The 14,943-nt window shown below is 47.2% G+C and overlaps 6 protein-coding genes across 6 annotated transcripts; 2 read left to right on the forward strand and 4 right to left on the reverse strand.

The window, feature by feature from the left end:
* Positions 1-405: 405 nt before the first annotated feature.
* TRIVIDRAFT_68245 (hydrophobin) lies at positions 406-799 on the reverse strand (the record flags this gene model as incomplete). Its single annotated transcript, XM_014098474.1, has 2 exons — positions 406-450; positions 518-799. 2 exons carry the CDS (start codon positions 797-799, stop codon positions 406-408), a joined length of 327 nt encoding a protein of 108 aa, XP_013953949.1.
* Positions 800-2,684: 1,885 nt separating this feature from the next.
* TRIVIDRAFT_193212 (uncharacterized protein) lies at positions 2,685-3,698 on the reverse strand (the record flags this gene model as incomplete). Its single annotated transcript, XM_014098475.1, has 2 exons — positions 2,685-2,711; positions 3,105-3,698. The coding sequence occupies 2 exons, from the start codon at positions 3,696-3,698 to the stop codon at positions 2,685-2,687; spliced, it is 621 nt and encodes a 206-aa protein (XP_013953950.1).
* Positions 3,699-4,338: 640 nt separating this feature from the next.
* Positions 4,339-7,895, reverse strand: TRIVIDRAFT_122772 (uncharacterized protein; the record flags this gene model as incomplete). Its single annotated transcript, XM_014098476.1, has 3 exons — positions 4,339-6,230; positions 6,441-7,668; positions 7,728-7,895. Coding segments are annotated over 3 exons (3,288 nt in total), but the record flags the coding sequence as incomplete, so codon positions are not given.
* Positions 7,896-10,067: 2,172 nt separating this feature from the next.
* TRIVIDRAFT_68242 (uncharacterized protein) lies at positions 10,068-10,835 on the forward strand (the record flags this gene model as incomplete). The annotated part of the gene is made up of 1 exon (XM_014098477.1): positions 10,068-10,835. The coding sequence occupies one exon, from the start codon at positions 10,068-10,070 to the stop codon at positions 10,833-10,835; it is 768 nt and encodes a 255-aa protein (XP_013953952.1).
* Positions 10,836-12,006: 1,171 nt separating this feature from the next.
* TRIVIDRAFT_224437 (uncharacterized protein) lies at positions 12,007-13,211 on the forward strand (the record flags this gene model as incomplete). The annotated part of the gene is made up of 2 exons (XM_014098478.1): positions 12,007-12,929; positions 12,986-13,211. The coding sequence occupies 2 exons, from the start codon at positions 12,007-12,009 to the stop codon at positions 13,209-13,211; spliced, it is 1,149 nt and encodes a 382-aa protein (XP_013953953.1).
* A 262-nt stretch (positions 13,212-13,473) lies between these two features.
* Positions 13,474-14,931, reverse strand: TRIVIDRAFT_156087 (uncharacterized protein; the record flags this gene model as incomplete). The annotated part of the gene is made up of 2 exons (XM_014098479.1): positions 13,474-13,641; positions 13,699-14,931. 2 exons carry the CDS (start codon positions 14,929-14,931, stop codon positions 13,474-13,476), a joined length of 1,401 nt encoding a protein of 466 aa, XP_013953954.1.
* Between the last annotated feature and the right edge of the window lie 12 nt (positions 14,932-14,943).

Raw genomic sequence — 14,943 nt, forward strand, 5'->3', positions numbered from 1 at the left:
AACATTATGTTCAACTAAATAAATAGACCAACCTAGATTCATGGCCCTGTCACCATCCAGTACTGCGTGCCAAATCGTGTTTCTATAGATTGGCAACACCATGAGGTCCAAGGGACGGTTCTATAAATCCAGGGCTATATTGACCGATAGGTCGGAGGACTGGGGCAATATTTGTCACAAATGCAGTTGATGCCTAATACCAGAAGATGATGGAATGCCTTGTTAACAGCTGGCTATCTAAGTCTTCTAAACGAGCGTGGAGAAGTGAACTTAACGTCCAGTTGATGCTTCTGGATCGCTGCGCCGATTTTCATCGATCCTAGTGTAAGTCGACATAGTAGACCCATTATATCGACCATATGAGTCGGGTCGAAACACACTGTTTGTTTGCCAGGCGGTTTATCATTAAAGAGCAACACAGTTGAGAAGGTTCAAGTTGATAAGGCCTCCCTAAGTATTAAATATTATGATTAGTGGTTATTAAGGGAGACTTAAGATAAGTAAAGCTGCAGCTCACCTGTTCCGCGTTCGAGTCACAGCAGTAAGAGCCGCTACTGCAGCCCGTTCCAAGGACGCCAATGTTGCAGAGTATGCCTCCTATAAGGCCACTGCAACAAACAGCGACCTGATTGCTGTTGCAGGTACCTCCACCACTGCTACCTCCACCACCGCTACCTCCACCACTGCTACCTCCGCCACTGCTACCTCCGCCATTGGTGCCATCACCAGCGCCATCACCAGTGGTGGGGGCGGCGATGGCAGTGGCAGCCAGAGCAATGAGGGCAGTAGTGTACTTCATATTGGTAAAACAAAGCTCAGTACTTGGGGCTTATACAATAATAAGAGGGCTTCAGAAAACTGGCACTTGTTGATGGTATGTTGTGTTGGAAATTGTGGGAATTCACCAGTGCTTTATATCTTCAGCTGTGCCTTAGAACTTCCTGATCCTGGACTCGAACCAAATTTTCAGGAAGAAGCAGGGTTAAAGAACGCTACGTTATTATGCTTTGTCTTAGCAAGCCAAATTAGATAGATGATTTAGCCATCGTGTAGTGAAGCTCAAACTCTGGCAGGGCTATCTTGAGAAATAATATGATGATTATTCCTTTGCTTACAATCCATGCATTAGTTGAGACGAGTGACAATACTATTTCCTCCTGTGGCTTACATGAATCTCGTATAGTTAGCTCATTGTCGGTATAAAATCGTTGGCTTATTCGAACTATCTCCGCGGCGCAACTTGGGTATATCTTACTTCAAGCCAATCGGAATATTCGGCTATATTTTGAAGCTTTAATAAGTCTCGGTTTTACATCCTCCGTAACTCTTACTTAATTGATTGTATCCTATTCTGTAGCCTCGAGCTGTAATAGATATCCCAGAGGACGTAACATCATAATTCCACCAAGATGTTTCTTAGGTTTTCGACCTCCTTGCTCCTCCATAGAGGCGTATTTAGTATGTATAGTGATCGACAGTAACTAAGATTTAGCGCAGTGATCGACACTAATTACGATTCTTCATATATGACCTATATGCAGGGGATAAACTCAACTACCGAGCTACGAAGTATTTGAGGCACCTAAGTATAGATCTAGTTAGATGCTGAGCTACTATTCGCACGAATCGACCCTAATCAAGTCGCTTGTGTTATAACTTCCAATTAGGCAAGCTAAGTAAGCGACTGAAAACGGTCAGAGTAGCCAACCAATCGCCTGCAACATATTACCACGAGTATAAGACAGCTTACCCTGGTTAAACCTCTGTGCTCACCTCAAAATTTCTCAAGACACGGCACAGAGAAGTCAATCCCATGATCGAGAGAACATAATAGAGCTAAAAAGCGAGCATGCACAAATAATATTTCCGCTAATTTACGCTCTATTGTGAGGCTGCTGTCCTGCTTCAGTTTTGCAGCCACCAATATCGTTGATACCATTTATTTCTCCCCAAAAGAGTATGCAATTTGCCATCCCCAGAGTTTGGATTTCCAGTTTTAAACCCATCGTCATGCCCAGGGTTGGCGATTATTTGCTTACTATATAACGCTTCTCTCAAACAAGAGGTTCTGGTAAAAAAAACAAAGGCATGGGCCTAACATAAACTGTAAATTAAAAGTAGTATTTTAAGATACTGCCTCGTGTCTTACAACCCATGGTTCTTTTATAATTTGCTAGGGTATATATAGATCCTATGAAGGCGAAGTCGTATAGTTTCGGTCTACGGCATCTCCAATCCCCAACCACTTCTCACTGCCCCAACATGAAAAACAATGGTTGCCTATTGAATACGCAAATGTGGGTAGCTACAGGGATGTTAAGAAGTAGAAGCATACTATGGTAGAGTGATCCGAGATGTTGAAATGGTTACGTGTAGTCTTCCTCTAATTTACCGGACAGAAAGGTAAATGTAATACAGAAAGAGTGATGGTATGAGTTGGCCCCAACAATGCCAAAGAGTTGTGTATAGTGCTATTTATTTTTTAAGGCCAATCTAAGAAGAGACGTCTGGACTACAAAACCGGTTCGCAATATTAGGGCACTGGGCTGTGAATATCTTAAGACGATGATAGAATTCAAGCTGTGCGAAGGACGAGTTCTAGATTTCATTGTTGAAGAGAAATGCAAGCGGCTGTCCAAGCCATACCCATACCGGGTAGCTCCTGTCTCTGAGTCGTAGCTTCATCAGGACTCGCGGTTTCGTAACCTCAGCTAGTCGGCGTCAAAGTTTATCACATTTGGTCAGGTATGTTTGTGCTAGTACTCCGCACATTTTATCCTTTGGTGCCAGCCAATTTATGAGAAGCTCTCTCCAGTCCCTGCTTATTTGAGCTACCACCATGCCTAATGTATCGTTGATGGACGTTGGTGATGGTAGTAATAAGAGGCATTGGCTATCTTCAAGTAAAGTTGAAGAGAAAGCCGATTATGAACATCACTCTATCCATTAGTCTCCAATAGGGTTTTGTAAATAAGCAAATGAAGAATTGCTTAAAAATATCATTATATACAGTCTTGCCGGTCACAAGTTGCCTCAATTCACGTCATCATAGTCCCAAACCACCAAAATATCACAATCACCACACAGCATTGTAGCAAACTCACCACTATTGCAATAGCGGCAACAATAGGCCCGCCCAATCTCGTCCCTCCTCCTCCATCAACCCTCTTGTTAACCTCCTCCCCATACTGTCCCCCTACATTCCCTCTTGGCCAATATTCACACACCACAAACCAACCTCTCGTACCGCACAACTTCCTCCCGCATCCAACTCCCCGCGTCGCTTTCCAGACCAGCTGCGAAAAGTGCCCCGTCTGCTCTGTGAAACCAGGATCATTGAAATTGTATTTTTCTTCCTCGTCACCCCAAGCCTCCACCGCTGCTGTCGCGTTCGCGTATCCGATGGCGAGATTCTCACCGTATGGACCCCCCGAATGGGCGAAACGGCAAGTTGTGTCTGACTGGAGATATGCAGTGGCGAATTTCTCCAGGGTTGTGTTCCAGTATAATGAGGAAGCGTTGTATTGGCGGCGGTAGGTGTTGGTCGAATTAAGGATTGCCGATGTAAATGATGTAGGGTTGGAGTAGGATGGTTCGCCGGATGGGATGGCTGGAGCGGCGGTGATGGTGACGATGACTGTGGAGGAGGAAAACTTGACGAAGGTAATGAGCGAGTATAAGAATAACGCCAATCTCATGTTGGTTCTATAGGTTGAAGCAGGTGGTTTGTGCTGAGTCGTGAAACCGTCCTTGAAGATACCCGTAATATATGCCCAAGAAAACGCGTTCAGTGCAAGCACCACCCATAAGCAACAGCAAACAGAACTAGGATTGAATGCAGTCTGAAAAAAAAAGGCAAAAAGAAAGACAAAATGCGTAACGAAGTATAGATGATCCCTCAATTCAGACAATTAGCATTTCGCATCATTTTAACGAGAGCCTGATTCTTACCCCTGTTTGTCTCATCTCTTTCAGCACCGCTTGATTTGTCTGCACGCACTGAGTCTAAGCGCCGCCCAAAGGATGAAACACGACGCAGCGGCCAATCATTTGCAGATGTCGCGCGTAATCCGCCTCAAAGACGCTGCATGGGCTCAAAGAAAAATAACAGGAGATCTGTATTTTAATCTTGTTCATATCATACGCCTGTTTACATATATTTAATGTTCATTTGTTCATATAGTTATGCCTGCATTCATCATGCCTAGGTCAAACACTCTAGCAACATCCGTCTCGGCCCTTGCGCCGTCTCGTGGGCTCATGTTCAAATATGTACACGTACAATGCTATTATTACAAGTCACCATGTAATCTGCTGACTAGATAGGTATTATGACGGCTCCAAATCAATGCCATATCGATCTATACCCTTCTCATCGCGCCACCACTTCAAACTATACAGCCCATTCGTAGGCAGGTTTTCCACACTCATATGCCTGCCATCCACCCATTCAGACGTCGACGGGGTAGCCAGTCGAGACACCATCTCTCCACCAGCCATCAGCGTCGCCGCTCCAGCGATTGAGCAGGGATTATGCGGCAATACATCTCGTACTGGTAAAAGCAATCTCGTCGCGATGCCGCACGCAATCATGACTCCGAGAACAACCTGGAGCGCAATCTTGGGCCCGCGATTCTGCTGTAGCCGCTGATGACCGGATGAGGTCACCACACCGTCGAATGTAGGTAGAGATGGCCCGTTGCCAGAAGTGCTATTGTCGCGCATGTTTAGGGATATGGCTTGAGCCATGTAGTCGCCATAAAGTCGCTGAGTGGCATTCCTGAGGTTGTCGACATTCTTCGCGCCAGCAAGCTCATCTACTGGACGACCATTCTTCGTCATAACGAGAGCTTGGATGAAGCTGTCTATATAGTTATTCGTGTAGTTTGTGTTGTTCGGGCCAGGAACCGTCTGGTTAAACAGCGGACTACTCAAACCATTTAGCCACGCGTTGGGCAGAAAAGGAAATCTTTCGCTGCTGCGATTAGTCTTCAAGAGCTTCGCTGTACCCTCATTTGTCGTAGGAAGCTGATTGGGGTCGAAGCTGAACTGAGGAAGCTGCCAGGTGACATTGGCCATAACCTGCTCGATGTTCTGATAGCAGACAAGTGTGGCGAGGTCTTGCTCGAAACCAGTAATTTTGGCTTTGCTTCCTTTGCCCGATTTCTTCAATTGCATGAGACCCAGTGTGACTGCAAATGTCGGACATCCGTTGTCTGTTTGATGAACTCCATTGCCCGCTACTCCGGTTGATGGGTTTGTGTCCAACGCTCCATCACCTCCAACAAGGCCACTACCCCAGGTGAGGATCGAGCCTTTTCCAACATATGCCATGCTAGTATCGTTGGGAAGCAAAAAGTATTGCATCCACGGCTCCTCTCTCTTCATTCCATGCGGCGCAGTCTCACACCAGTCGGCATATCTCATAGTTGTATTCAGCCCAATCCAAACATACCCCTCTTGGGGAGTCACAAAGTTGCTCTGCCCAGGCATTAAAAATATTGACCCTGGTGTAGACTCTTGATTAACAATTGTTACTTTTCGATCATCATTCGGTATCGTTGTGCAGTTCAGCGACGGCCTCACGGCAGGTATGTTAATTGTCAGCGGCACATTGACGCTCGAATTCGTTGTTGAGATGGCATTCTGATGTAGTGTGTTGAACACAAGATCGCCCGTTGTCCACTTTGTGCTATTCAGACCCAAATATTCGACCAAGTTGTCAATAGCAGTGGCTTCGTTATCAGAGAGGGAAAGGTCTGCGTTGTCAAAGTTGAACGTGTCTCTTTGGTAAAGAGTAATATTCTGAACAATTGGGACACTGATAGCACTATACAGACCTGACACTATAATGGATAGAAAACTTCCAATAAAGGTGGCAAATAGCGCAATGGCCACCGCGAAGTTCTTCGTTCTTAGCGATAGATAAAAGGCACGAGGGAGCAGCTGACCGACAAGACTCAACGTGATTGTTCGCTCAGCACTGGCTTTTCCACGCTTCAAGGGTGCGTATGGAGCAAAAGTTGCTGCCATCATTTCCATTGCGGCATAGAGACTAGCCACTCCCAGGGCAACAGCTGAAGGAATATAAGTAGCAAATGCGAGCGAGCTCGATTGGCTGATACTCATGAATCCATCGTTTATGTCTGAAAAGTGTTGAACAATCTCCAAAGATGCAATGACGAGCAGTGGTAGACATATCGCAAGGGCAAGGAACCGGGTGGTGCTAGCTATTGGTTTCCATGACGGCACTAGGCTTTGGGTTTGCTCAGCGGAATAATTAATTGTTTGTCCTTCGTTCCGCTGAATTGGCTCGATAGAGACACTTGCGCCGGTATCAGAAACATGAGATGTTCGGAATTGGTATTCCACAAGACACTGTTTTAACCTTTCGTTGCTCAAAACTCCCATCGGCGACAAGATCTTATTGAGATGATAACTTGCTGCGAGCAGTGTAGCCATTGAGAGAGTTGATCCTGGTTGGTCTGGCGCTGCAAAGCTGGGCCGAGCAAATATCATTCCCACGGACAAGATAACCAACAGTCCGAGAAAGCTACACATGAAGCTGGTCGAAAGGGCTTTAACGCGCAGCCTCTGCTCCACATAGGTAATGCTTCCAGTAGCGGTACGATTCGCCGGCTGAACGATGATTTCGTGTAAGACTTGAGTAGCAATTCCCTTGAATACATCGGATCCTGTACTGAGAAGAAGATTTGGATCCATAAAACTTCTGATAGATTCTACCCCAGCTTTCTTCGACATGAGTTGGAAAAATGTTGGCACAGTGGCTGACAGAACATAGTCAACTCCTCCGTTGCCCAAGTTCCAGTTGTCGGTGGTAGATTCAACGCCCATGGCGAGGGATCCCTGAGGAAATGTCTTTAGAACATTTTGCGCATCTGCTGGCGCTGAGAAAAGAGCGTGGGCAGATCCGTTGACGGCGTTTGGGACGCCAACATCGAAATGTCCCAACTCATACGATGGTTTGCAAAGAGCAGATGTGACGTTATGGAGATACATGTACCGAGGAGAGCTGACAGACACATTATATGGCGAAATGCGGAGATCGACCACAGACATGAAAATGCGTATATCTCTGCTGGTGTTATATACTTGTAATCCCAAGGATAAATTGTTTTGGGGTATAAATTGCCTACTGAAATCGAAGTCGGCGTTGCAAGGGTAGGCGGCGAACTGAGCCTGATAGTTCTGCGTTGCATTCCGGTCATGATAATAATCATGATCGGGGCCTGCAGCTAGAGTAACTCCTTTGATGTTGCAATCTTTAGTGGTGACGTTGGCAACAATGAATGGCCCGTTGATGCTTCGCCATGGCATGAAAACCGTTGTGCCATTAGTGAGAGGCAGAAGTTCGCAATCATAGTTGACTTTGAGGCCATCCGTAGTCATTGTATATTCAAGATTCGTAGCGGCCATCGATGGGGCTTGAAACTCGGGGACGACAATGTCTTCAGCTGTGCCAGGCGGATAACGCAGTCCATAGAAGTTTATACCATAGTAAGTTTGCGCGGGACCTGGGCCGACTGACCAGGCCAATCTGGGATCCATAGATTGATTCAACTGGAATTTTGACGATAGCTGAAATTTTTGGTCGCTTTTGGACATTTGAGTTGGCTCCAGGATGAGCAAACCTGTTGAGAAAACAGTCTAGTATAGCGTTAGTACATAGCTAAAAGAACAGCAAAGAAACAAATTGGAAGACAAACAGTGCCTAGTATCAGTAATTGGCCAATTATAGATATTGTGACGGACCAATGTCGATTCTTGATGGACATCCAGAGACCAACTGGTAGCAATGGGGAGATGTAGTCCAGGAGCAAAGTCTTGTCTGCCGATGAGGGCCCTGTTCTGAGCTCCTCCCAAGGCATCAAGATCTTGTTTGCAAAATCAACTTGCCGCCACAGGGCTCCCACCACCACAAGAACTAGATGAAGCTACAATCAGCATTTAAAAAGAAAAGACAAGATAGTATCTACAGTCGCTTACCTGCAGTTGGACCATACTTCCAGGCGTAATGATTTGCCTCCCTCTGAACACTAATTCCGTTGTCTTGCTCAGAAAAGTGGTAAAGCAAAGCAGTGGCGAGCAACATTAATAAAAATGTAACGGCAAAGGCGATGAGAGCGACTCGACTGAGCCAAATCGGCGCCCACAGAGCCGAGTGGGAATTTCGCGGCCATTTGGGAGGAGGCGCCAGTGAACGCTGGTCGGAACTTGCAGTGTTTGCCACTACGCCCTCGTGAGATTCGTAAAGCGTTGGAACTGATAGAGCCTCCTCTTCATCATCTATCTCCGCCTGCTCATCGTTTTGCGCAGCTAAGGCTGGTCAGCAAGCCCTGTCTACCTCGTATCAATCCAGGCCAAGAAACACACCTTCGTGATATGGCCCCGCTCTCGCCGGGACGGGTTTTCTCTTCAGGGAGATGATTTGGTGATACGCGCCCCGACGCGGGGGCGTTGATCCTGGTAGCCCCGAGTCCGCAAATCCGTCGACGTGGGACATTTTGGTCGACTCCGCAGAAGCGTTACGAAGGCTTCATTTCATGGAGGCTGTAAAGCGAGGGAATTGAAGAAGAAAGATATTCCATCTTTGATTGCAGGAATGAGAGTCTGTTCATTCATTTTCGACTTCTGCCTTGTCTACCAAGCGAGCCTGGGATTCGCATCCTTAGTGTATTCCTGTGAGATGCTTCATGCACAAGTACCAGTTTTTGCAAGATTGGATTGAGCGATGATTGGCAGAACAGGCGCTATTACGGGAGACGTGGCTTGACTCTAGTTCAGCTTAAGCAAGGGGACAGGCGGGAGTGCGGCATCGCGTGAGAAGATGTGGCGGTGGCTGACCTATTCTCCCTTTAGCTAAGCTGCGTGTAGCTGTTTCAGTCGCCCTCGAGTTTCGTTTCGCATTGATGAGAGCCGGGGTAAACGTGGCTTCGGCGATTGTCGAGGTCTGCCTTGAAGTGTACGGAGTAGTAGTACTCCACAGCCTTACCAAGATTAATGATGCTGGCTTCTCATTATCTTCAGTTACAAGCTCTCATGATGTGATTGTGCCAGATGAGCAGAAAATCCTTGTCTAGTAGGAGGGATCAGGCTAACCACCACGCCTCATGTCCGGAGTCTCACGCTCTACCGACTGTGCTGACGAAGCAGCAGAGCTAACCAGGCTCTTACAGAGAGGTCTTGTATTCTATCGATCGAGCGTTTCAAGACTTCAATCGTGCTCATAGCTCCCGCTTTTTTTTTCCCGCCAAGAGAAAAAATCACGAAAGCATCAAGCCTTTCCATAGGGCTGCTTACATGCGTCCAGGCAGGCGTTCCTTCGGCTTCTTACACGCACTCCATAGCATCGTGGATTGTATCCCAGTCAGAAGAAAGGATGATAGGAGCAGATTAAAATATTGTAAGCATTTAATCAGATAATACTGGGGTTCTCTTTGCATCTAGGCGGGTACCTAGTTATGTTCTGGACTGTATCTCATTAATTCTTCATTAGTACCCAGTACCTCAGCTTCAGCATATTGGGGCCGTGGAGCAAAGTATATATACTTGTTTACCCGCCTCGTACTCCATCTGTATCACCATCATCATCTCCATCTCCATCTTACACTTGTCATAGGCACCCTGTCTGCCACGCGCTTGCCCGAACACCAGCCCCTGATTGAAACATTTCAAAAGAGACTCGAGAAACGATAATGCTGACGGATGCGGCAAGTTCGTCCGATAGACGGCTACAAGGGCGCCAATCGTTCTTGCTCTCGTGCCAAGCTGGCGTCATAATGGAAGTCTGAGACAAACCGTGTTTCGCATTGCGCTGCCATGCTGCACACGTCGATCCAGCGATCCGGTCGTTCCCATGACAGCAGGGCCCCAATCTGGAATGCTACTTGATGATTGATCTTCCCCATTTCCTGCTGGTCGGGCCATAGTTTTTCATTTGCCAAAGCAATTAATACTTGGAGAGGGCGGTCTCAGCTGTATTTCTTTCGCATGCAAAGACGCCCAAACTACAGCCTCACCGTTTCCCGAATTGCAATAACACCCTCATGGCGAGAACACATACAGCACAATGGCCTACTCTCACCAGCCTTCTCTTCCTGGCCGGGGCAGCTTCGGGAACTCTCTTGACTCTGTCCAATTTCCAAAGCCTAACTTCGGCGGTGTCTGTCCAATGCCTCTACGCCTACAACCTGCCCATTCGAGGATGCAGCCCCAGTGATTTCACTCGCGGCGCGACATGTTCTGAGAGCTGTATCTCAGGATTGCAAGCAGTGCAGTTCAGTGTGCGAGGACTATGTGCCAACATCAGCTCTGGCTCAAATTCTCTTCTCTTACAGGTCAAAGAAGGCCATATCCTCGACGCTCTCTGCAATATGCACACACCACAAATGAGCACTACTTCGGCGCCAACTCCTCCACCGAAACAAACACCGCCACCACCGCGAGAATCATCATCAAAACTGGAGCCAGAGAGCACAACCAGCGATCCGATATCTACAACGTCATCTGCCCCTTCTAAAGCAGCTACAACTACGATACCCACCCTCACATCAGTGATAATACCCAGCTCAGCGGGAGAGTCTACAGCCGAAGCCACCAACGCTCCGACATCCAAGGCTACAAATGAAGAGCAACCCTCTTCTACAAGTGAAGAAAAGCCAAAACCAACACGCAATCCCAATGCGCAGCCTGGCAGCGGCGGTGGAAGCCCATTTGACTTTGTTGCCATTAGCAAAGCAACTAACCTTGGGCTCACTGGGGGTTCTATTACAATGGCTATTGCCATTGGTTTCACGACACTAACGCTTATATGATATGAATATGTTTCTTTTGTCTGTCTCGCAGCCTGGATGCTGGAAAACATCACCTCAATCTTTAATGTCTAAGTAACGAAGAAGAGTTGTAGCATGGAGTGTGTTCGCCAAATGGCAGAAGCGAACACCACTGAGCTAGGATACTTGGCGCAGAGGGACTATGACGCGATACTGGGAGCATACATGTATGATTAGGAACAAGGAAGCATTGGCGTTCACTCGTTTTGTTACAAAGCTGCGACAGGAACGCAGATACTATGGGGGATTGGATTTGGCTATGCGATCACAGCTGCAATGGTTGGTTTGACGTCGGAAGAGGGAAAAAAAATACGAGGCTATTTGCCAGTGTAAGAGGAGCTCTGGGTCGAACATGTATTGTATTGTATTCATCAACGAATTCGTGTGGCAAACCGCTGCAATAAAGCGGAAAAGTTATGGAACAGCATGAGTTTTCTGTATCTTTGTAGATGATGCTCTCGTAGTTCAGTGCTGTCCCTTTTGCTACCCGACATGATGACAATTCTCTTACCCTAAACTAATAAAAAGAAAAAGAATATCGAGAATAACCGAGAAAGAAAAGCAAAAAAAAAAAAGAATTGCCGCCTGATATCTCAACCGGATTATAATTTATAGGAAGAGCCCGATGCGGGGGTCGAACCCGCAACCTTGAGATATCGCAACATCAGAACGTGTCACTCATAAGAGTCTCACGCTCTACCGATTGAGCTAACCGGGCCAAGTCATGTGACTTGGTCTTTCCAACCAATCACCGATCACCGGTTGAGCTCAGGCGGCTTCGTTGAGGGGAAGCGGTCCTTTTTTACATTATGAGGGCTTTGATAGCGGTGTTTTATGCCCAGTACAGATCTGTGTGATGTACAGGCCAAGTTCGAAGCTTCAACTTTGTGTAGCATTTTGTATTTACTGTCCAAATATTGACCTCAGACGTTATCATGAGATAGATTTAGCCAATCCCAGCACTTCACGCAAGTACATAATCCCCCAGCAAATATGCGGGGCAAAACATGTACCCTCATGCACGTAGTAATGGCCAACCAACGTCTTATTGGCATGTCGCGTACAGGGTGCATTGCATTTCTTACAAAAAAATGTCCTCCTCCGCGTCTTTCGTCTTTCCGCCTCCAAAGTAGAGACAGTTACATGAATCGACATGGAAAACTCTGAAAACACAGGACCTGTCACAAATGGAGAATTCGGGTCTGTCCTTGAAGAGCTCCTAGGCTTTTTGGAACGCTATCAGGATGATGGCTGTGTTACCCTTGAGGATGCTATTATACGAATGCACAAACAAGATGACTCCCTTAACTTTCTTTATACCGAGATGCTTCCTCGCACTACTCAGGCCTTACACGATCACAACATGCTCTCAGATATTGGCATCGATGAGTTGCCTACAGGATCTGCCTGGATTGAGTTACGTGATCAGATCAAGGAGCACGGGCAAGCCATGGCATCAAACAGTGCCTCTGTAGAACCTGCTTCGGCTCCAGAGGATGCTGGTACTGTTAACAATCCGGCGGCACTGGAGAGTATTCAGACTTTGGATAACCACATCGCCCCAATAAATGCCGCGACGTCAGGGAATATCCTTCTTTCAAGGGACAGCTCAATTCCAGACAACGCTACCACATTAAAGGCCGCCGAGGTTCTAAATACTGTCGACAATCTAGAGAATCACGCGGTTCCAGAGGATGTCGAGATACTCTCTCAGTCTTTTCAATTATGGGCCAGCGACCCAATCTCATTCTGGAATGGGCCGACTATACAAAGGCCTGGTATAGCAGGGATTATGATGTTCCACGTCGAGAGTGAACGGATTCTCGGTGTCCAACACAGATTCAATTGCGTTGTAGCTTATCTTTTTTTCGACCGATATTTCCAGTCTCAATACATTACAAAGGGCAAAGTGATACAACTTCTACAACGTTCTGGCGGGTCGGCGGATCATGAAGCTCATTTTTCAGATCTTATACAAACTGGACAAAGATGCGTACAATTCTGCCAGCAACTTCAACCAGATATGGGCAATGTCGACTACGGCCCCATATTTCGCCTAGATATCCAAGACAAGATGTAAGGTCCCATTGACCAATCAGCGATATATCAACTAACTCATCGCTAAATGGTAGATGGAGCCGGCGAGACAGTCACTTTCGAAAAAAGTTCAAACTATCCTTGGAAAAGTTTCGATCTCAGAACGTTGGGAGATGGTCTGAGACTTCCGGGGCTCGATCGGCCGCTAAAGCTATTATTGAAGTCTTCATCACCGACGACGATCAACCCCCTAAAGAACAAGGTGGTGAAACTTCCCGAGGAGGACGACAGGATTTCTTTCGTCGAGCGCAGAGTTCGTAAAATAGCGTCGCGGCAGGTTATGAACGCTTGCACATAACGACTCCAACTGATGTGTTCCATAAAGAAACTAAGAAACCCGAGCCATAGGAACTACCTAATCTCTTGGCTCGCGCCATCCCGTCCGAACTCAGCACTACAGCAGGAGAGCGATTGCCAAGAAGATCCAACCATAATTGCGTGACAATGACAACAAAATTTTTATGTGAATTGGCGGAGTAGGATGTTCTAGTGTAGGGATATACTGAAATTAATTAGGAAAGGGCTAGAGCTTGGCTAGAAGTGATGATTTCATCTGATATCTCATAAGCATAAGGAAACCTGCTGCTCCAAAGGCGAGGGAGCCAGCGTAGAACATAGCCGGTCGAAAGGCCCTCAAGCCGGTTTCCGATCCTCCATGTGCATCCAGTATGTAGCCTGCTATTGGAGCTCCCTGTCAACACGTTAGTTTTGGACTCTATCCTATTGGCATTGCGCTAGGACTACTAACCATCAGGTATCCTGCTCCCCAGCCGGTTACAATCATGCCCAAGGCAACAGACACCCTGGCAGATCCAAATATGTTACCAACAGCAGTCGGCATTGTGGCGAAATACATTCCGTTGAGGGCACCGTTGATGATGGCAAAAATTGCCAAGGGGATTAAGGTAGTGGAGGCTGGCCAAAGCGCAAGCATGCTTATGGCGCTGAGAACTAATGAGATGATGAGAGTGTTCACCGGTCCAAATTTATCTGAAAGGAAGCCGCCTGCGATGCGGCCGACGGCCGACGAGAAGTTGAAACCAGACAGTAGCGCAGCACCAGTGCTTGAAGAAAGCCCGATGGAACTGCTATAGAATGGGAGGAAGAAGGCTGGTACAAGAAGCGGGAAAGTTGCAATAGCTCCTGCAACGAATATAAATATGAATTTTGGGTCTTTAAATAGCCGCCACTCAATAAAGCTAACTGTCTGGATAGCAGTGCGCTCTTTCATGATCCAAGCTGCGGGAAGCCCGGTGACCAAAGTCACGATTCCTATAATTCTATAGGCCCAGGGAATACCAAACCTTTGGATCAAAGCGTCCAGAACATACGTGACGACGGCTGCCCCAAGGCCGCCACCAGCAGAGATGATTCCGTTAGCAAGGCCACGCTTCCGTTTGAAGTATTGGGCTGCGATGATGGAAGTTACCATGAAGCACAAGCTCATGCCAAGGCCGACACCAACGCCGCGTGTAATGAACTGCCCAGCCACACTGTATACTGTAAACCCGCTCGTCAATTGGGCGACCCCGAGGAGGAGGATTCCAATCATGGCGCTCTGGCGGATGCCAAGCCAATGGATCACACGAGCATTGATGATGGCTAAGACAGCCATTATGGTGGGGGAGAGGGATCCAATGAAGGACAATGTCGCCGCCGATGCGAGCTTCTGTTCGAGAAGAGCATTTTGTATGACACCCCAGCTATAGTTGCCATTGCCGGTGAACCAAAAAGAGACAATTGCGGAAGCGAAGATAACTACCCAAGCGTAGCCGCCCTCAGGCACATCGCTATCTGCAACGCGAGAGGCCTCAAGTACCGGGTCTACATCTATCAATTCCCTATCCGAAGCGTCATGATGGTGTATATCGCGCTGCTGGATTTCGCTTTGTGGTAGCGGCTGAAGCTGGATCGAAGTTGTTACCGAATTCTCTATCCCATGGTCCCTTGTAAGGGACAAAGTCTGCGTAAGTTGAGACATCGATCTCGTTGG

This window comes from Trichoderma virens (assembly GCF_000170995.1).
Source record: "Trichoderma virens Gv29-8 chromosome Unknown TRIVIscaffold_82, whole genome shotgun sequence".
Classification (NCBI taxonomy): Eukaryota; Fungi; Ascomycota; class Sordariomycetes; order Hypocreales; family Hypocreaceae; genus Trichoderma; species Trichoderma virens.